General features: G+C 26.1%; 1 protein-coding gene across 2 annotated transcripts in view; it reads right to left on the bottom strand.

The window, feature by feature from the left end:
• Positions 1 to 7,507: 7,507 nt before the first annotated feature.
• The window catches only part of LOC136085908 (uncharacterized), a 42,733-nt gene continuing 28,666 nt past the window's right edge, over positions 7,508 to 21,574 (bottom strand). For both annotated transcript variants that reach the window (XM_065807756.1, XM_065807757.1), the window contains 6 exons: positions 14,947 to 15,073; positions 12,429 to 12,562; positions 10,399 to 10,452; positions 10,101 to 10,217; positions 8,378 to 8,503; positions 7,508 to 8,186 (listed from right to left, as the gene is read on the bottom strand). In XM_065807756.1, the coding sequence (XP_065663828.1) occupies positions 8,019 to 8,186; positions 8,378 to 8,503; positions 10,101 to 10,217; positions 10,399 to 10,452; positions 12,429 to 12,562; positions 14,947 to 15,073 (726 nt within the window). In that variant the 3' untranslated portion in view covers positions 7,508 to 8,018. The remainder of the gene's footprint in view (positions 8,187 to 8,377; positions 8,504 to 10,100; positions 10,218 to 10,398; positions 10,453 to 12,428; positions 12,563 to 14,946; positions 15,074 to 21,574) is intronic.

Raw genomic sequence — 21,574 nt, 5'->3', positions numbered from 1 at the left:
CCTTTTTGGACAGAAGACTTTGATACATTGTATATTGACTCCTCTTCCTTAACAAGCTGTATGGCAGTCATTAATTTGCTGTTATTGTATGTACCAATAGTCTTGCATTGATTGTGTTTCAGGCATGATATTTATTTCAGTCTTATTATTTTGTCTAAAATATTATAAGATTAATTTTATTTATACAAAATATAAAATTTAATTATAAAGTAAAATACGATAATAAAATAAATAAAATAAGGAATACAAAAATAAAATATCAAATATTTAGATGGGAGTTAAAGTTTTACCCTAGCCATTCAAAGAAAACAAGTTTGAACTATGATTATAATCTAAATAGTTCAGCAGCATTATATAAAACTATTATATGTAACTGAAAAATGTATAACACTATATTTAAAAGCAAAAGTGACCTTAATTATATAAGTAAATGTCATGCAGCTCATGATTTTGTAACAAAGTTCTATAATTTTAATAGGATTTTATATACTTTATATATATACCCATTTTACCCCATTATCATTTTACCTGTATATCCATTTTACCCCATTTTAGATTTTTGTTTATTTATTAATATGGGTTAGAGAACTTATAAATTAAATTTTACATGTAATTACATGATGGTCCAACTAATAAATTTACATCATTATTCTTGGAAAAGTAATATTGCTGAAGTCTGCAGACAAAAGTTTTGAAACGTATTGTTGTTTTTTTTTCAAAACAAAATGTTTTACTTTTTAACTATTCATGTAAATCAAATAGAAACATTGCTAATGCAAATAAAAGAAGCTAATTATGTATGCTAATTATAAACTGTTGGTAATATTAAGGTTTTAGCAGTATGTATAGACAACTTGCTCCATGCATGCTTATTGAATATACCCATATTACCCCAAAAATCCATACTACCCCACCCTATCCTATTGGCTTAAATGTTTAATTTTAGAATGACCACTTATTCAATTTTTTTTCAGGTATATAATTATATTCTGTGTATATTTAAAATTATAGTGATTGTGAAGTAATTCTAACTTGTGCAAATGTGCTTGGATTAACCTAACTCAAAAAACAAAACAACAATTTTCCCATGTCCTCCAGCATGCCTAAAATCTATATTCCAGTTATAATTCCATTTGTATATACTATCAGATTTTGGTTACTCCCAATTACATTTCTACTATAATCAAAATATTTTTTTTTCCCGCTTTTTCAGATAATTTTCAGCAATTGACATTTTAATCTTCTTGTATTTTTTAATGTTAAAGGCAATAATTTCTATTTAAAAAAGTTATAAAGGTATAAAATATTAGAAAATACAACAACAATAGCAAAGTACATGAAAATTTATTAAGGTAGTCGATAGGTATTGACAGGTAGTCGATCATACAATTCGTATCAAGCACAAGTCGCAATATCTGGAGTAGATTCTCGAACGATGCTCTTTCTCTTTAGAGAAGGTGCAAAAACGCATGGTAAACATAGTTGGATTTGCTCTTGTAGATGACCTTGATCACATTGTTGCAATGTTGCTTCTTTTTCTCTTTTATATAAATACTATAATGAGCGCTGCTCTAAGAGCTAGCATCTTTTGTGCCATCTACTAAAGTTCATTCTTGTGTTACTCGTCATTCAATTAAGTCTCATCCTTTTATTGTGGCTGTTCCTAAGTGCTCAAAATATTCTTATTCGTCTGGTTTTTTTCTGCAAACATCAGTTCTTCGGAATTCGTTCTTTATCTTGATTTGCTGATTCAGATAATTTTCAATTTTTTAAGTCGTCTATTAATTGTTATCTTGCTTTATAAACATCATCTTTTCTCTTTCAGTATTTTCCAACTCTAATAATGATTGCGTGCAACTTTGTTGGAAGTGAAGATGTTTAAAAAAACAAAAAAACAGAAAAAAAGATCTCAACAAACAGAATGACAATCTTCAAGAGATCAAAGTTATGTAGTATACTATACGTACTCTGCACAACAAAAGCAAGCAGAGAAGTGTAAAAAAAACCCTGGAGAGCAGACCAGATTAAAGCCCAATAGCAAAAAAATTAGACCATAAGTTCTAAGCATCTTGACAGATTAACTCCCATCTTTAGATTGTAGAGATATATGTCTGTAGGTGAACAATTATCTGGTCTGGATAGGTGTCACTAATTTAAAGTTTAAAAACAACTTACCTGGACCTGACTAGATGAATTCAATTATTGTTTGCAACAAACTGGCTTCCAGATTTACTGACAACGTAAAACCAGCAAAAGCCGATATAGATAGAGATTTAGTTTTCTCATACTTTGATGAGTCATCCGTTACATTACAAAACATTTTTAATACTAATATATGATGAGACAAATGTAAGTGATAACCCAGGATCTAAAACAGTAATATGTAAATGTGGCCTTAAACGTGCAGAAAAAATATGCAGCATTCTAAAGAAGCTGTTAGTATTATAAACTGGAGGAGTGCAGCTGGTCAGTTTATTTCTCTCGTGGTTGTTTATAAAGCTGCAAACTGCAACATAGAGTTGACACGTGGTGACTCTCCTGCAAGTATATTTGAAGGTTCAAAACATGGTTGGTTCGACTCTAGAACATTTGAGCTTTGGTTTACTGAAATTTTTATAATTGAACTCTTACAGCAACTCTTACAGGAACAAAGGACGCCAAGTTTCATCGTAAATTTTTACTAATTTTTTTATTCAACACTGTTTGCGCATGCTCAAAAGTTATTTCCGCGCGGAAACTACCCAGGGAAAATCTGAACAGAAAATTAGCTAAATGCACGTTTCCGCGCGGAATTTATCAAAATAACTGGAGACCGGGTTTTATTGATTAGAAACGCATTATTCAACGTGGTTACGGCGAGTATTGGTAAAACTTAAATCAAAATTTTGTATAAAAATTTCTTTTTTGACAACCTATAACTTAGGTTTTTAATGAAACAAAATAAACCTAAAATCATTTTTGTTTAATGCAAATTCTTTTGCTTGAATTTAAAAAATATTTTTAGAGATTTTTTTTTTATACAGAATTTAAGACATTTATAAAGTTTTTTGATGACCTTCAGGGTTTTGCTAAATTGATTTGCTTGAAATTGTTTTAAAAACGTCCTTAATTTGGACATGATTATAGATTAAAAGAGCTATAACTTTTACAAAGTGTTTAAATCAATAAATTTTCTAAAAATCGTGTTGTTTTCTCTCAATGTTATAAAGTTCTCCACTTAATAAATAAAAGTAAACAAAAAAATATCATTCAAGAGTTTGAGATTTGAGTGATCTGGAAATTAAAGCTAAAGTTAGGATTCCATAATATACCGCAATTATAATACATTTAATTATATAGCATCTTGATTAAATATCTTGATTGTTTAAACTAATAACCCACTGACGGCAATTTTTTGAAAAGCACCTAAGCTACTATAAGTCTGTGGGGGTTTTTATATTGGCATTAAATAAAATCTAAATGAAAAATATTTCAATAGAAAAATCAATGAACTATACAGCACGGGACAGATTAAGAATACATCACCTTTGATAGATTTAAAAGTTAACTATTTATTGCTTGTAAGATTTCCATCGGCGATCAACAGCAAAATGTTGTTGCTTTAAAGTTTTAAATAAATTACAAACACACTAAATATTTAGTATTTTGTTGAAATCAATGACAGTCAAATAATGTTGTTACATATTTTAATAGACTTTTTTATTATCTTAACGCCCATATATAAGAACACCCATATATATGTTTTTGTACAACATTTTTATTATTATTATTATTATTATTTATATAGATTAGTACAGTGGTGTAGCAAAAATAGGCAATATATAGACACCAGCTGACGGCAGTCTGCATGGGTCTAATTTGTAGGCAACTTGGCTCTATAAAGTTAGGTAGGTAATATCTTAACAAATAAATATTATATACTGCATATAAATATAAAAATGTTTGTTTAATTAAATATCGTATATATATTCATTTCGTTTATATGTAGAGGAAAAGCAATGTCAAGGTCACATATTGTTATACAACGTTTCGTTGCAACGAGTTAACAAAGTTTCGTTGCAGCAAGTTAACAACGTTTCGTTGCAACAAATTAACAACTTTGTTTTCAATTTTTCAGATAATTTTCTTCAATTGACATTTCAATCCTATTGTAATTTTTCAATTTTAAAAACAATTATTTCTAGTTAAAAAAATTATAAAGACATGAAATATTAGCAAATATACAAGAGCAATTGTAAAGAATATGAGAATTTATAAACGTAAACCAGGTAGTTAATCATCACTTCGTATCTTGCAAAATTTAAATATAAAGTTTTTAATATATTATTTTTATCTATATACGGTGAATATCAATTAATCATCAAATAAACCGTTTTGTCGAATGATTTTTTTCCGTCGAATGCATTCATCAAAAAAAAATTTGTCTCCATTTTAACTTTGTTAGGCAGTCCTTTTAGCACCCCTGTTCTTTCTCATACTTCATGTATATGTGATTAAGTTTGAAAGAACTAATAACCTTCTTTCGTTTGAAACTTATTCTAAAATTGTTTTTGACTGATTTCCAAATCAGAACATTCAAGTAATTTACATGGCAAAAAATAATTGGGTTCTTTCAATATCTAATAGAAAACTTTCTGATTTAGTTTTAAATTGATATGAAGAAGAAAGACATTTTTAAAAGCGTATGTTGTGTTAATGTTTTTTTACACTGCCAGTAACAGTTATTCCGTAGTTAGTGTAGAATAATCATATAGCAAATTGAAAATAATAAAATTTTTTAAAAGGAATTCCATTGAGAAACTTAGATTACACGATCTTGCATTATCATCTATACAACATAAAGAAGCTGCAAAAATGGACATTAAAGGACCTACGAATAATTTTGCTAATGCAAAAGCTAGAAGAAAACAATTTGAATTCTTTTTTTATACAATCATGTAACATAACACAAAAGTTGAAAAAGAAAACTTATTGCATTTATTTTTATAATTCTTCTTCAGATCTATATAATCTGTTCTCTAGAGTTATGGAAATCGTGCTGCAGGGTCCTCTCAGCCACGCTTGTCTAAAAGCCCAAAATTTCTAGCTACGCCTCTGGATTAGTATGTTTAAAATAACAGTTACAAAGTAATTAAAAAAAAAATCTTTCAGCGAGATTGTTAAGAAAAATTTCTGTCAACATAAGTTTGAGCTTACAAATCAAAGATTTTAAAAATCTAAACTAACTGGTTTTAAGTGCAACTACCTGCAAGCTGCACCTAAAATCAATTAGAAACAATCAAATAGCCATTAAAAGTTATTTTTTTAAACCAGAAAGTTTTCGCTTTTTTCTTTACCGATATTGCTTATTGGGTTTGACCTAGCGTCAAACCACAAAGCACTTGCTTCTGAGCCAGAATTCTAAAAACTGTGCCTCGGCTGCGGAACATTTAAGTTTTGTTAAAAAATATACTTTAAATAACATTTAAGTTGCGAAAAAGAAGAACTTGGATTGATTTTGTGCCTCTTTTTATTTCAGTTACGCCCCTTTGTGCAATGTAACAAAACAAAACTTTTATTAATTATTATTAACTTGAGAACATTTTGGCATCAGAAATCATTTTATATAAATATTATTTGAACCAAAGCTTTATTTGTGACGATCATTTAATTCGCCTTTTCTCTTATTTTTTTTACAACAACAGCAAAAAAAGATTTTTAGTGGCAGTAAACATTATCTTTTAAAAGTAGATAAAGTAAAAGGAAAAAAAATGTAGCGTATTATTTGTATTGTATTTTATTGTGTATATTTAGTTAAACAGTAATCTATATAACTATGATCCGAAATGCTAAAAACTGATATTGCAATTTTGGGTAATGATAGTAGGCCGTGGTATGATAGTTGGTCGTGATATGATATTAGGCCGTCATATGATAGTAGGTCGCGATATGATAGTAGGTCGAGATTGATGTCCTAATAAAAGTAACTATAAATAAATAAATTTAATTACTTTAATAAAATTGAACTTACTTTCTTTTTTAATATTTCATTTTCATTATAACTTGTAGCTTATTTTTAGTTAAGATATGACCAGTGTAGCAGCTCAAAATAAATTCCCCCTTACCTTGTTTTCTAGTAAAAAAAAAAAATCCCGTCAGTCATTTTAGGTTTTTAAATAAATACTCCCTTTCGTAAATAAGTATTCCAAATGAGAATACTTATTACTACATCTGAAGATAATTACAATAAACGTCATCAATTAAACGCTTTTGATTATATTTGGTCATAAGTTGCTTTGAAAAATTTAAAAAAAGAATAATAGAAAATGAAGAAAATTTATGTTTAAATGACTTGGTTCTAACACAGTAAAATTGATTTCTAAAAAGAACCAGTGCAATTTTGTTAACCAAAAGTATACTACGTTAACATAAAACGTTACTTTAATCAAGCCACATGTTGATAAAAATGAAAAGCTTAAATTGAAAATTAAACTATTGTGTTAAAATTGAAGAAAGAGTTATACTTTTACGGCGTATATATTTTATGTATGTTTAAGTTTAATGTAACAAACAATAAAATAAAAGTAAGTATTCAATGATAACTGGAAACCTGCGTCCATTGGAATTTGCGCAAAAAACCGGCAACTTGAAAAAACTTGCACAGATTGTTATTTACGCAAATAAAACTCATGCAAATTGGCAATTGCGAGAAAAAAAAATCTACATAGATTGTTATTTGCGCAAAAAATACAGTTGAGTCCTTTGAAAAATACATCAGCTAATCAATTTATCTGAGACTAAAATGGATTGAACCAGTTTGATTAAATCTATTGAATTTTTGAAACTAAAGACCAGCAAGTTTATTTGTGCTATAACTCGTGGTTAAACGATATCATCATGGATGCTGCCAAAACGCTCATTTGGAAATATTCAATTGGCGCTAAACGTTTATACATATATATATATATATATATATATATATATATATATATATATATATATATATATATATATATATATATATAAATATATATATATATACATATACGTTTTTTCAAATACATTTCGCATCTGACATTATACGTTATAATATCATTTTTAATAAAAATAAAACTCTTCCTCTCTGCTTATTTGGTACTTGGTTCGAAAATTATCGAATTGAATATATATTTATAATTGGATATTTAAGTGCTCAGTATAGTAATGCAACTTTTTAAATTATTCGTTTTATTTGGAATTAGCATGATTTTGTCAGCGTATATAAACAAGAGCTTAAAATGTTATAACTTTAATTGCTTTAGGCTTTTATGTTTAAAAAAACCTTTCTTCTTTATCTCTATTAACTCTTTCTATTTGTACTAAAACTTGTAGTACTTTGTACTACTTTCTATTTGTTCCCCTTTTATACTAAATTTTTCTTCAAGTTGTAACTTTAAATGTTTATAAAGATAAAAATATGAATAAAAATGTTTTTTCTATTAAATAATGATTTTTACAGTAAAAAATGATTTTTACAATAAAAAAAACTTCTGTTAATATTAAACACTGAGATTTCAGCACAATTTTTCTAGGTTAAACATCAGCTGACAACAATATTAAAGATTATGCAAAAAGCTGGAATATTATTAAGGAACAGTTTTGTCAATAACATACATAAACCCTTAATCCATCTTTAATACAAAACATTTTAAATTATACCTTAAATCTTCCTTATAAATTAATAAAAATATACAAACTCGTAAAAGTAACTAAACTACAAAAAAAGAAAAGAAAAAAAAATATTGATTTTATAAATAGTTTAAATAGTTTATGTGTGTTTAAAAATAAATTAACATACAAAAAGACACACGTAGAAACAAAAAACACAAATAAAATACACAAACACATATAAAATATGCACAAATAAATCACATACACAAATGAAATTTCTTTCATTAAAAAAAATTTGTGATGGTTCTGTTTTCAAAGTTCCAAAACTTGACACAAACAACTATAAATTTGCTAAATATTCGTTCATTACTATATTATGATCCAACTTTTTAAATTTTAGAATCAAGTTCATCGACATCAAGATCATCATTACTCTCGTTTTGTAAACGTCCTTTTTCAAGTTGTCGAAGTACAAGTTTTTTATAAACTCCATTAGCTTGAATAAGTTCATCGTGGGTGCCTTCTTCAGCTACCACTCCCTTGTTTATCACAATTACCTGAAGATTGTATAAAAAGTCCATAATATCAATATATGTTAAACTATTGTAAGAAAGTTTATTATAATATATATATATATATATATATATATATATATATATATATATATATATATATATATATATATATATATATATACTTTTTTGATAATTTTGAATATTTCTGTACACCATTAATAAAAAATATTTACCCGGGAGGCGTGGCGCACTGTTGATAATCTGTGCGCTATAACTAACACAGTTCTTTTTCCGGTCATTGTTCGATCTATGGCTTCTTGCACTAAATGCTCACTTTCAGAATCAAGTGCGCTTGTAGCCTAAAATATAATATAAACTTGAAACAAAAAAAGTATAATAAAATTCATACTTTTCAACAAAACAACTCACTTTAGACCAAAGGTAATTTTATCACAGCGAGAAATCGATGCGAAAAGGTTAAGTATGATGATCCATTATTCTCATATCACTAAATCTTATTTTATTTCAGTTAAAGGTTACTTAGTTGAGTTCTGGAGATTTTTTAGATAATTATTAATAGTGTTATTAACAAAGACTAATGAATTAATTTAATGAATGCATGCTCTCTGTCGCCACAGAGAAACAGATACACCGATTGTTAGATATTCCAACCACTCTGGCTATCATTGGATCTTGTTGATATCTGCGGCTCAAACTTTAAAAACATCACTTTGATGGCTCTAACTACCGCCCGATTAGTCTTCTTACTAATACTACCAAGATGTTTGAGTCTTTAACAAACTTTAATACCTCATTTTGAGTACAACAACTTACTGTTTAAAAATCGTTACAGATTTTAATCTTCTTGTTCTTCTGCCAACATTAACCATTATAAAAGAAAGACTTTATCGTGTGTTAGATGGTGCTTTTACTCTTGACATATCATCTTGACAGTCTGGAACCGAACCTTAGTCCTGTGTGAAGCAACAGGTCAAGTGGATCTTTGTTGGTTGTAATGATCATCCTGATAATCTTACCACATGACTCTTTTTACTGATGACACAACTATGTACTACACAAACCTTGAAAAAAAGTCATCACTATTTAATTACTTTGAACAGGTAACAGATTTTGAATGGCTGTGTATTGCATAAGCTGGTTAATTTTAATCCAAACAAAGCTCATTTATTAATAATAATTATTTTAATGTTGTTGTGCTATATTGATAAATAGTAACACTCTTCCTGAATTCTCTAATTTACATCTTTGCAGATTACCTTTCATTACTGACCTCTCATAAAAATCTGCCAAGGTTGCTTCCCTTTATCGTGCTCACCATTTATTTTCTCCAGATTCCATTCTGTATAAATCTCTTATTTGTCATGGTGTGAAAATTTTTATATTTAGATTCTTTTAATATTAAACTTGAGGCCCGGTCATCAAAAGGTTTTAACTTTTTTCTTTTCTACAAATACTACAATAATCGCTACTTAAGTGAGCAATTAGCTCTTGTTCCATTAACCAAAACATAGTGTCGCTTGACTTTTTATTTAGCTACAAATCAGATTTTTTGATTGTACATCAATTCTTTGAAAGTCTCTCCCATCTTTTTGTTTTTCGGACTCAATTTCAGACAAAAATAAAAATGAATTGAAAAACTGACAAAACTTTCAGTTTTTCAATTCATTGTTAAACTTTCATTTTTAAGTCATCTGATGAACTTTCAGTTTTTCAAGTCATCTGTTAAACTTTCAGTCTTCTTTCTTTCTTCTTTCTTGATATTTAACTCTTTTCTTTTTGTCTGAACTTAAATTTTTTGCAACCTTGCTAGGTTCAAACTTAAATAGTTGTTGCTTGCGACCATTCTAGGAGCAAATTTAATTAAAAACAACTTTTTTTTCCATTTTTTTTTTTTTTTTTAAAATGTTTATTTAAACTCAACTGAAAAAGGGATACCTCATCTAAAAGTAAAATGTCAGGATTCATAAGGAGTGCTCGTGCAATAGCAACTCTCTGTTTTTGTCCACCTGAAAGTTTGATTCCACGCTCACCAACATACGTGTTATAACCTTCCTATAATATAATTAATATATGAAACTTGATATAGTTTTAAAAAGTAAAATATTTTATTTTAAATACATAACCTGTAAAAAGTAAAAAAAGAACAACAATAATGAAAACAACAGTAGTAATAAAAACAATAATATAATTAAAAAAAAAATGAAACTACCTTTATTTAAAAAATTCTATTTACCTCAAAGAACATGATAAAATCATGAGCATTAGCCTGTTTGGCAGCAAATTCTATCTATAATGAAATATGTTTGAAAACTTTTTTTCAACCACCCTATATATATATATATATATATATAATATATATATATATATATATATATATATATATATATATATATATATATATATATATATATATATATATATATATATATATATATATATATATATATATATATATATATATATATATTACTCGTCATTCATATATACCATATATATATATTCATATATAGTCATATGTATATCATATATATATATATATATATATATATATATATATATATATATATATACATATATATATATATATATATTCACATATAGTTTTATATATATATATATATATATTCACATATAGTGATATATATATATTACTTGTCATATATATATCCGAAAACTCTTATTCGTCTAGTTTTTTTCCTCGAACATGAGTTCTTTGGAATTCGCTTCCTTCATCTTGCTTTCCTGATTCATATAATTTGCAATCTTTTAAGTCATCTGTGAATTGTTATCTTGCTCTACAAACTTTATCTTTTCTCTTCCAGTAACTTCCAACTCTTATAGTGGTTGCTTGCAGCCTTGTTCGAAGCAAAGATGTAAAAAAAAAAATGTATATATATGTGTATATATATATATATACATGTGTGTATATATATATATATATATATATATATATATATATATATATATATATATATGTGTGTGTGTATATATTTGTGTGTGTATATATATATTTGTGTATATATATATATATATATATATATATATATATATATATATATATATATATATATACATATATATATATATATATATATGTATATATATGCATATATACATATATATATATATATATATATGTATATATATGTGTGTGTGTATATATACATATATATAAATATATATTTACACACACACACACACACATATATATACACATATATTTTGACGGCCTTGTTTGTAAGGTTTGTATTTTGGAGTTGTAGAGTTGAGAGAGTTGTAACCACATTTAAATTAGCCTTCATGGTCTTGGGTGACGTGAATTAACATTAAAAAAAAAATTAATCAAGGTAAACAGTTTAATATTACATTAGTTGGGTTGAAATTTTTAAAAAATTGCTATTATATAAATTTAAATATTTGACAAAATTTTAAACTTGGTTTTGCAATATACAGATTAATGCCAGCTGATAAACTTATTGACTGTTAAAAAAAAAAACCAAAACAATGTCTTGGTAAAACAATATCTTGGTAAAACAATATCTTGGTAAAACAATATCTTGGTAAAACAATATCTTGGTAAAACAATATCTTGGTAAAACAATATCTTGTTAAAACAATATCTTGGTAAAACAATATCATGGTAACACAATATCTTGGTAAAACAATATCTTGGTAAAACAATATCTTGGTAAAACAATATCTTGGTAAAATGATGTTTTCAATTAAAACAGATTGAGAGTTTATTGATGACTTAATATCTCAAACATCAATTCAATTTTTTTACTTTGATTAATTCAATTTTTTTACAAAAAAATCGAACTAATCAATTATAACTTATATTCAAAAACGTGTTAAATTATTTGGCCTGCCATTAAGAAAATAGAAAAATATAGAAACATAATACAGTATATATAAATAGGGTAAAACTATAAGACTTGATTTCATTTTTTACAAAAAAATTGAACCAATTAATTATAATTCATATTCAAAAACTTGTTAAATTATTTGATCTATCACTAAGAAAATAGATAAATATAGAAACATAATATAATATATATAAATATAGAAAATAAATAGAGTGCATTATTCTATAGAAATGTAGATAGGGAATTATGTAAAAAGTTTTCAGAAATGTTGGAAACATAGAAGAATATTCTACTAGGATGGAGAATATTCTACTATTTCAAAGGAGTATTTTTATATACTAACTTAATGCAGACACTTTATTGAAGCAACTAAAAAAAAAAAAAGAAAGATTCTTACTTCATCTTGACTAGCATCTATACCATAAGCAATATTATTTGCAATGGTGGTAGCAAACAGTACAGGTTCTTGACTGACAATGCTCATTTTCTTTCGTAACATATCAAGATTCACTGATTTGAGATCATGATTACCTGGTATTATTAATATAAAAAAAAATGAAATAATTATATTTAATTAAAAAATTATTTAACAATTGTAAAAATTGATTCGAAAAAATATATAAATTGTAAACAAACTAATAAAAAAAAAATTTTAATAATTGATTTATAATTAAATATATTATTTTAACATAAATTGTTAAAATTTTTAAATTGCTCTTTTTTAAACTGCTCGTCTTTTGTATAGTTAATTGCTTGTATATTTTTTCTTTTTATCTTGAAGTTCTTATGAATAAAATTAGTTATTCAGGTGCAACAAGCACCCCTGCTTTAGAGCTATGGGTCAAAGAAAAGCTTAAAATATTATTTTGAAAAACTTATTTATTCCAGTATAACATGATATGCATCCTGTTCAAGAACACCTCTGGGAATTAAATGAACAATCTATTAATCATATAAGCTATTATTTTATTTATCATGTAGACGACTAAATGTAACCTTTGTTCAAGTAAAGATTTTTTCAAAACATAAAAGAACTGATTAAAGAATAATAAAATTAAAAAAATAAAAAAAAATCATAAAAGTTTAATACTGTTTAAATCTTTGATCTTACTTTTTTTAACTTTTTTTTTAACTAATATTATCTTTAAATAAACATCCAAATATGAGACTTATTTATCTTTCAGTCTTAACTGCAGACTTTAATGAAGATGACTCATCTCTATTTTTTAACTTTTGTATGTGCCAAAGCTGCAGATTCTTAGTGTCTTTTTTAAAAAAGACACTAAGAATCTGCAGCTTTGGCACCTACTTAAAAATACCTGTATATTTGTTTTAGATAAATTTACAACTAAGTTTATTCTAACGAAAACATAATTAAATTAAAATAAAATTTTATAAGAAAAATTATTACATGAAAAACATTAATTATATGTAACTTAATTGTTATTGTGACACTAGCTTTATTTAATTAAATTATCTTGTTTTCATTTCGGTCTTGAATAATTTTTATATAAACTGAAATTTATTTATTACATAAAAAAACATTATTTATATACAACTTTGACACTATTGTGACACTGACTTTCTTTAACTAATTTAATTTGTTTTCATTTCGGGCTTAAATCTAAACAATTTTTAGATAAAAAGATAACAAAACCAAAATTACTAATAATTACAAATAAATAACTTATTCTTATTGTTGTTATATTTTGACACGCAATTTTATACCAGAGGGTTTTATACCAGAGTTTTACTTTTACAATGTAAGTAATCCAATAACACTTGCAACCTAACAGGCTAATATATATCTATACCTGATTTCAAGTTAAAACAATAACTTTAATCTACTAAGTTAATAATACTATCAAAGTTAATATACAGCTTTTTGTAACTTTTTTTCAGTGCTTAAAACTTATTGAAAAAAAAACTTATTGAAAAAAAAACTTATTGAAATAAATATGTTGGAGCTTTAAAAAAATTTTCAAAAGTTTATTTTGAAAAATTTTATCTTTTTTTTTTTTAATCATTTGAAACCAGAGTTTTAAAATATTTTATAAAATCAAAAAACAGCCTTAGTACTAAGTTAACTATGCTAAGCTATTAATTATGCTGCAAAATTGTCAGATCTCAGATTTTTCTATATATTTGAATAACTTGAAGGTTATAAGGTAAAATCTTGAAAAAAAAATTGTTTATTGATCAAACCAAACTAAGAACTTGTAAGAAGTAAACAATTTTTTACGACATTACTTATTATAAGATTAAGAATCAATTAATCCAAAAATAGAAATAATTTTGCTATAAGACAATTTTTCAAACTATGTAAATATTTTTTAAATTTCGAAAAAAAATTTAAAAAGTCTAAAAAAAAATAAGGTTTGCAGAATGGAAATAAACAAAAAATGTTTGAAAAACACATGTCTTATATTGAAATTGCAACACAAATAAAGACAATAAAATGATGAGTCTGTAATGACAAATTACAAACAAATCAGTCCTCATAGAATGTCTAATTAGTATGTGGTTTCATGATGATGAGATCAAGGATATGTTTAGCAAGTTGTAATGTAAACTGTAGTAAATGCAGGCACTAATTAAAGTGAAAAGTGGCCACACAAAATATTAGAAAGATATTCCTTTAACATCCATATATTTATGTGTAATATATGATGAAATAATGTATGCAATAACATGTAAATAATAATGTAAATAAAATTGCAATGAAAATTATTAATTTTTTACAGTGTAACCATTTAAAGTTTTAAGTTTTAACAGCATGATCATTTAAAGCAGTATGCTTTTTTACAACTTTATAATAAATCAAAAAAATTAAAGACATCAAAGTAGGATACAAGATAAAAATCACAAATAAAATTTAAACTTTAAAACAACTTTTCACCAAAATATTTGCATACCAAAATATATTGTTCCGTAACATGGATCATAGAATCTTTCCAGTAAACTCATAACAGTGGTTTTCCCTCCACCAGAAGGACCAACCAAAGCAATAGTTTCTCCAGGCTTCATGTTAAAACTTAAGTTCTAAAAATAAAAATAAATAAAATAATGATATACTGAAACATACATATATATATGCAGATATTATTTAATAATATTTAAGTGCTACATGAAAATAAAACTGCTCATTTTGCATTTTGAAAAAAAACTAATATTTAAACTTAAATTTAATGAAACACTCTATATTTGTTATTTATAGTTTTATAAGTAATTAATACTAAAATATAACTATAAAATTCATGTCAAATTATTTAAAAGATATGTTGATGATATACAAGATGATATATGATTTTATATTTAAAAGATATGGAAGTATGTAGTAGTAGGTGCACACCAAAAAAACTCAAAGATTTATTAATTTCCAATATTAAACTACCACTACCAATTAATTCATCCTTATATCATATTAATAACAAATTATATATTCTGTTAATAAAGTAGAGTGCACTTGCGGAAAATGTTATATTAGTGAAACAGCGATAAAAATATTGTCACATACATGCCACTATCAAACAAGTGCAAAACAAGGTAAGAGCATTATCTGACCATTTCAGCATTATCTGACCATTTCAAAATTTATCAAGAAAATTTATCAACTGGAATGGTCATTTCTTGTGTTTAATGCCTGTTGGTTGGTAGTCATTTATGGGTAGTACATAGATTTAAAAAAAGATTGGGCAAAGAATGCTTTCTTGTATTAATTGTGATAACACATCTTTCCATTCTGTTTCCATTGTAGAATTTGCCTTGTTGTTTATACTTTGAATGCCACTTTTGTTGCAATCTAGGATGATAACTCAGTCTTGGACAGGAAGGCATGCATTATATGATCACACTAATAATATTTTTGTTTGATGATTTGACCTTGGCTTTTAACATTTTAAAAACTTGCTGAATAAAAAAGATAATGAATTATACGCTAGAAATAAACAACATCAAACTTTTAATGTTTTTATATTAACGAAAACATTTTTAAATAAAGTTAAAAGTTTCTGATGATTTTTGTTTAAAATATCAATGAAAGTTGTATTTTTTCTTATTTATATATAAATTATCTAATTACGCATTTTTTTTTAATAAATAATTTTTAATTACTTTGATTATATAGACTTTTTTGGACAATGATAGTTTTTTTAATAAGTTTTATATGAGAAAAGAAAAGAAAAATGTATTCGAAAGCCGTTACAATTAAATAACTTGATTCTATACTAATGTTTTTATATCATTAAACCCTTTAGAATAAAGTAAAGAATCGCTGCTAATGGATTTTTTTACTAATTTTACAAAGGCAACCATTTCTGACAAAAAAAAAAAAAAGAGCAATTTTATCTTTCCATTGAAATGGAAATGATTTGTTATTTCTTTTACATTACTATAAAGTAATAAAAAAGTAAATTATTAAAGAATCTTTTTTTGATTTATAATTATATTAAAGAACTTTTTTTTCTTGTTTACTTTATTTATTTAACGAAGCATTTGAAAGATTTTAAGATTTTTTTCTACATAATGTTTAAATCAAAGCATGAAATGGTTTTAAAAAGAGTTAAATTTTTTTTTTAAATGCATAATTATTTACTAGTGTGTATTTATATGGAAACTTATTATTTTTAAATTAGTAAAAAAAGGAAATATATATAACTTGAAATAAATACTCGTATTTATTAATCCGTTGTTAGAAATTGTTACTATATTTTTAATAGTTTCCCATATAATTATAAAAACATAAGTTATAAAAGTTATAAAAACATAAATAATTCAAAGTTTATTATTTTAAACTTTATTAAAAACTTGATTTAAATAATTTTAGTGTCAGTTGAGTATTAACTTAGTTAAGCTATATTTTTATTTCTTATGTTTTAGCAAAGTTCTTTTTTTTTATATATTTCGTTAAGATTTCTTTTCTTTTTATAAAAATTTTTTTAATCATTCTAAATAAACTTTTTCAGCACATTTTTGAAACGTTTTAAAACATGTTAACAGCCATGTTCAAATCATCAAAACAAAATATTATTTTTGTGGTCGTATAATGACAAGCAATCACATACCTTCCTGAGCTAGACTGGTAGCTATGATAATAGGTTGATCTAAAGTTTATGGATGAGAATAATGTGTTTAATGAGATTAAATACTTTTTAAAAACAAAAAAATAATGAAGTTATAAAAATATTGCAGTCAACAGCAGATCTCCAAAACTTTTTTGATAGCATCATTTGTAATTCTATTTGGAAGAAATATATTATTTTATAATAATTTATCTTGTACATATCCTATAACATGTTTTGCATGGATGCTCAACTAATTTGCATGCATAAGTTCAATTATTTTAATTGCTTCCTAGCAAAACATAATGTTGTGTATTTATAGTAATCAGTTGGTAGTCAGTTGATAAAAATTGGTTATTGACTTTTGAAATGGATATGATATGCAACATAAAGTAATTTGGATAACATACCATTATGGCCGGCTGGTGTCAAAAAAACGATGACAATTTTGTGATCACTGGCATTTTAGATTTCAACCACGAGAAGAGGTCATAAGCTTTAGAATCTTGATCAATCGAAAACAAAGGTAGACTGAGTGGGTTCAGAGTTTAAAAATTATAACATCCAGGGGCATTTGTTAGAATAATGTCAAGGCAAGACAATTTAGATGCTGTTACTCGAGTTAAATGATGGTTTACTTGTGGTATTTTTTGTATAGTGGCATGATATATCATCTGTTATAGTCACCTGCTATGTAAATCAGTAGTGGATTGTTTCTGGAACACTTGGCTACTGAATCATCATGAGTGTATGATAGCTATGAGATGAAGAGATTTTCTAAGAAGTTGGTTGCTATTCTGGTATATAAGCAGCATCCCTTAAGACACAAGAGTATTTTCAATAACAAAATTTCCTCGGTTTTAAGGGTTTCAGTAGTATGCCAAAATTGGCTGACAACAGGCATAGGTATAACTACTGGATGGTATTTGTTCAGTTGGGATTGACTATTATCATAACTCCACCTGCCCTTTTGGGTATTTCTTTTTCAGATAAAAAGTTGCATTTACAAGAATTTATTAGGTATCTGATATATTCTTGGAGCATGTGTTGGCAGTGAGTATGATCAGCAATTGCTTGTGATCTTTAAGCTATTTTTAGGTCTAAAAGCAGTTGCTAGAGGTTTTTAAAGTGTTATTACTAGAGATTTATAGAACTTTCACTGAATTAGGAAAATATGTTGTTGGCTGATGCTGTGAAGGCAGTAGATGAAGGGTAACTGTTGACTTATACTGTTTTGGAAGATTCATTAATTCTGTGAGAGCATGGTGGATAGAACAGAGTTTAAAGCATAGATGTATTGCTGTTCATCTCTGGAAAGAATGACATTAATGCAACATATAACTTTAGCATGTTTGTGGATGACATTTCAAAACAACTTGACTAAGATATAGGCTACCTTCAATTCACCATTATGCTTTCTCAACTTTAAAAATCGATTAACTCTGATTGTTGAATTTGAGTTCTATCTTCTCATGCAAAAACATCTTTGAACAAAGCAGCTTTTTGGTAGCTATGGTAACTTCAGTTTTTCAGTACAATATCTCATTCTGATTTGTTTTTGAGAGAAACCTTTTATATATAACTATAATAATGTAACTAAATATATATATATATATATATATATATACATATATATATATGCGGTAGTGGTGTAGTGGTAGAGCGCTCGCCTCATAAGCGAGAAGTTCCGAGTTCGATCCCCACCACGTCCCTTGTTGTACCACGCCCAACTTGTTTCTCAGGTTGACATACTTTAGAAGAGTTTTTATTTTCAAAATTTTAGGGACCAGTCAAATTTTTAAGGGTCTTGAGCTACCCCAAAAGTCATTTTTTGTTCAAAAAAATTTTAAACCTAGTGTTTTAGTATTATATAGAACAATGTAAAGGGGTAGGAACAGGTTTTTTCCAAAAATGTTGTTTTAAGAGCCACCCTAATATATAAAATATATTATACATATATTATAATATAATATAATAAAATATACAATATATATATAAAAAATAATATAATAAAATATATTAAATATATTTTATATATATATATTTATATTTATATATACATATATATATATATATATATAAATATATATATATATATATATATATATATATATATATATATATATATATATATATATATATATATATATATACAGGCTGACCGGAAAGTTCTGTCAGTAATCAATGTGCATACTTTCTGGTCTCCCATATTTCATTATTTACAAGTGTTTATCATTAAATTTTTTATCAGTTTGTATCAGTTTAGTACAATTGTAACTTTACAATGATGCTTATCAGTTGTAACTGAATTTGTCAATAGTAACTAGGTTTGTTCTTTCTATTGTAGTCATTATGAATGTTCATCGTTTGTTGATTCAACGACATTAAGAGGAAGGACTTACGGGTGCTGAAATATTCAAAGTAGTAAAGGTGCATGGAACTACTGAGAGATGTGTTTATTGAACTATCCAACGGTTGCGTGAAACTGGTGGTGTTGAAGACCGTGAAAGATTGGGTCGTCCACGAACAGTTCGAACCCCAGATCGCATTAAATGAATACGCAAGAAAATTCGGAGGAGCCCTGAAAGATCAGCATGAAAATTAGCTCAGGAGGAAGGAGTACCCAGGGAGTCGATGAGGGAATTATTGAAGTTAGACCTTGGATTGAAACCTTATTGCAAGCATAAAGTTCATGGATTGACTGCAAATCAAAAGCTGGCCAGGTTGCGAAGATGCAAACTTTTAAAGTTTGTATCTTCACAAAGTTTTAATGCTAAAAACAATGTGGTCAACATCATTAAAGGACATACCTCAGTCTTCAGGAACAGTTCAGCGGTATCAGAATCGAAGTTTAGTGATGGTATGGGCAGCAGTGTGTAGCAAAGGAAAATTGCCATTGGTCTTTATCGAACGTGGCACCAAAATTAATGCAGTATCTTATTAAGTGAGTGTCCTTAAGGCAATTTTGCAACCAGATGCCAATTTGTTATATCCCAATGGAGACTGGTGTTTTCAACAGGATTCAGCACCAGCTCATACAGCTAAAACAACGCAAGAATGGCTCCAACAGAATTGCCCTAAGTTTATTGCTAAGGATAAGTGGCCTCCATCCTCTTCCGACCTGAACCCACTTGATTTTTGCGTGTGGGGTATTTTGGAGTCCAAGGTCAATGCTAAACAACATCCTAACCTGGCCTTCATGAAACGAATGATGATCCGCGAATGGGAAAAATTTCCTATGGAAACCATTCGTGCCACCATACAATCATGGCGTCATCAATTATCATTGACAGTGGACCAAAAAGGAGACCGATTTGAATAATTCTTGGTATACTTACACTACATATGTTACTTGATCTGTTACTGTAATTTCAATAGTTTATGTATATTACATTAAAAATAAATTGATTGTGAGGTACTGACAGAACTTTCCGGTCACCCTGTATATAAAATATATGATATATCTTATAACTATAATAATATAATATAATAATATAAATACATATATATATATATATATATATATATATATATATATATTTATGTATATATATATATATATATATATATATATATATATATATATATGTATATATAGATATGTATTTATATAAATACATATATATATATATATATATACATATATATATAATATACACATAATATACACTATAATATACACTATAAATATACATATAATATACACTATAAATATACACTATACACATAATATACACATAATATACATAATATACACATAATATACACTATAAATATACATATAATATACACATAATATACACATAATATACACAATATATATAATATACACATAATATATATATAAATATATATATACATATATATATATATATATATATATATATATATATATATATATATATATATATATATATATATATATATATATATATTAGAGTTTCAAAAAAAAAACTTTCCTTTAGTTTTGTGTGTAGTTTTGTCTGTTAAAAGTGAAAGTAAGAAGATTTTTAAAAAATTATGAAGTTTGACCCCCCCCCCCCCCGCATTCGTTTAAAGTTTTTGCCCCCTTTGCCACCCACTTTTTTAAAATTATTTACTTTTAAACTGTGATTTTAGGCTAAATATATAAATGTATTATTGCAACTAAATATGTTTTGTATCAATATTGATCACTTATAATTCTAAACTATGTATCACAGCTAATATTAGTAAATATAATTTGTTTCAATTCAATGGTTCTCAAAAATTATTAAATAATATTATTCGAAATGTTTGAGATGAGAAAATTTTTTATGATGAATATTAATGTTACATACATTATTCAAATAATTTTATAATTTATAGTTAGTTTTTATCTATAGATATAATAGCATATATAAAAAATATTTGATCAGTTATGAACAATAGTAAATTGAGGAAAAATGATGAGAAGTTTGATAATATAGTTGGTAAATTTTCACCAACCCTTGAAGCAAAGATG

This window comes from Hydra vulgaris, chromosome 10 (genome assembly GCF_038396675.1).
Source record: "Hydra vulgaris chromosome 10, alternate assembly HydraT2T_AEP".
In the NCBI taxonomy this organism is placed as follows: Eukaryota; Metazoa; Cnidaria; class Hydrozoa; order Anthoathecata; family Hydridae; genus Hydra; species Hydra vulgaris.
Note: the sequence above shows the minus strand (reverse complement) of the source record. Positions and strands in the feature narration are given on the sequence as shown.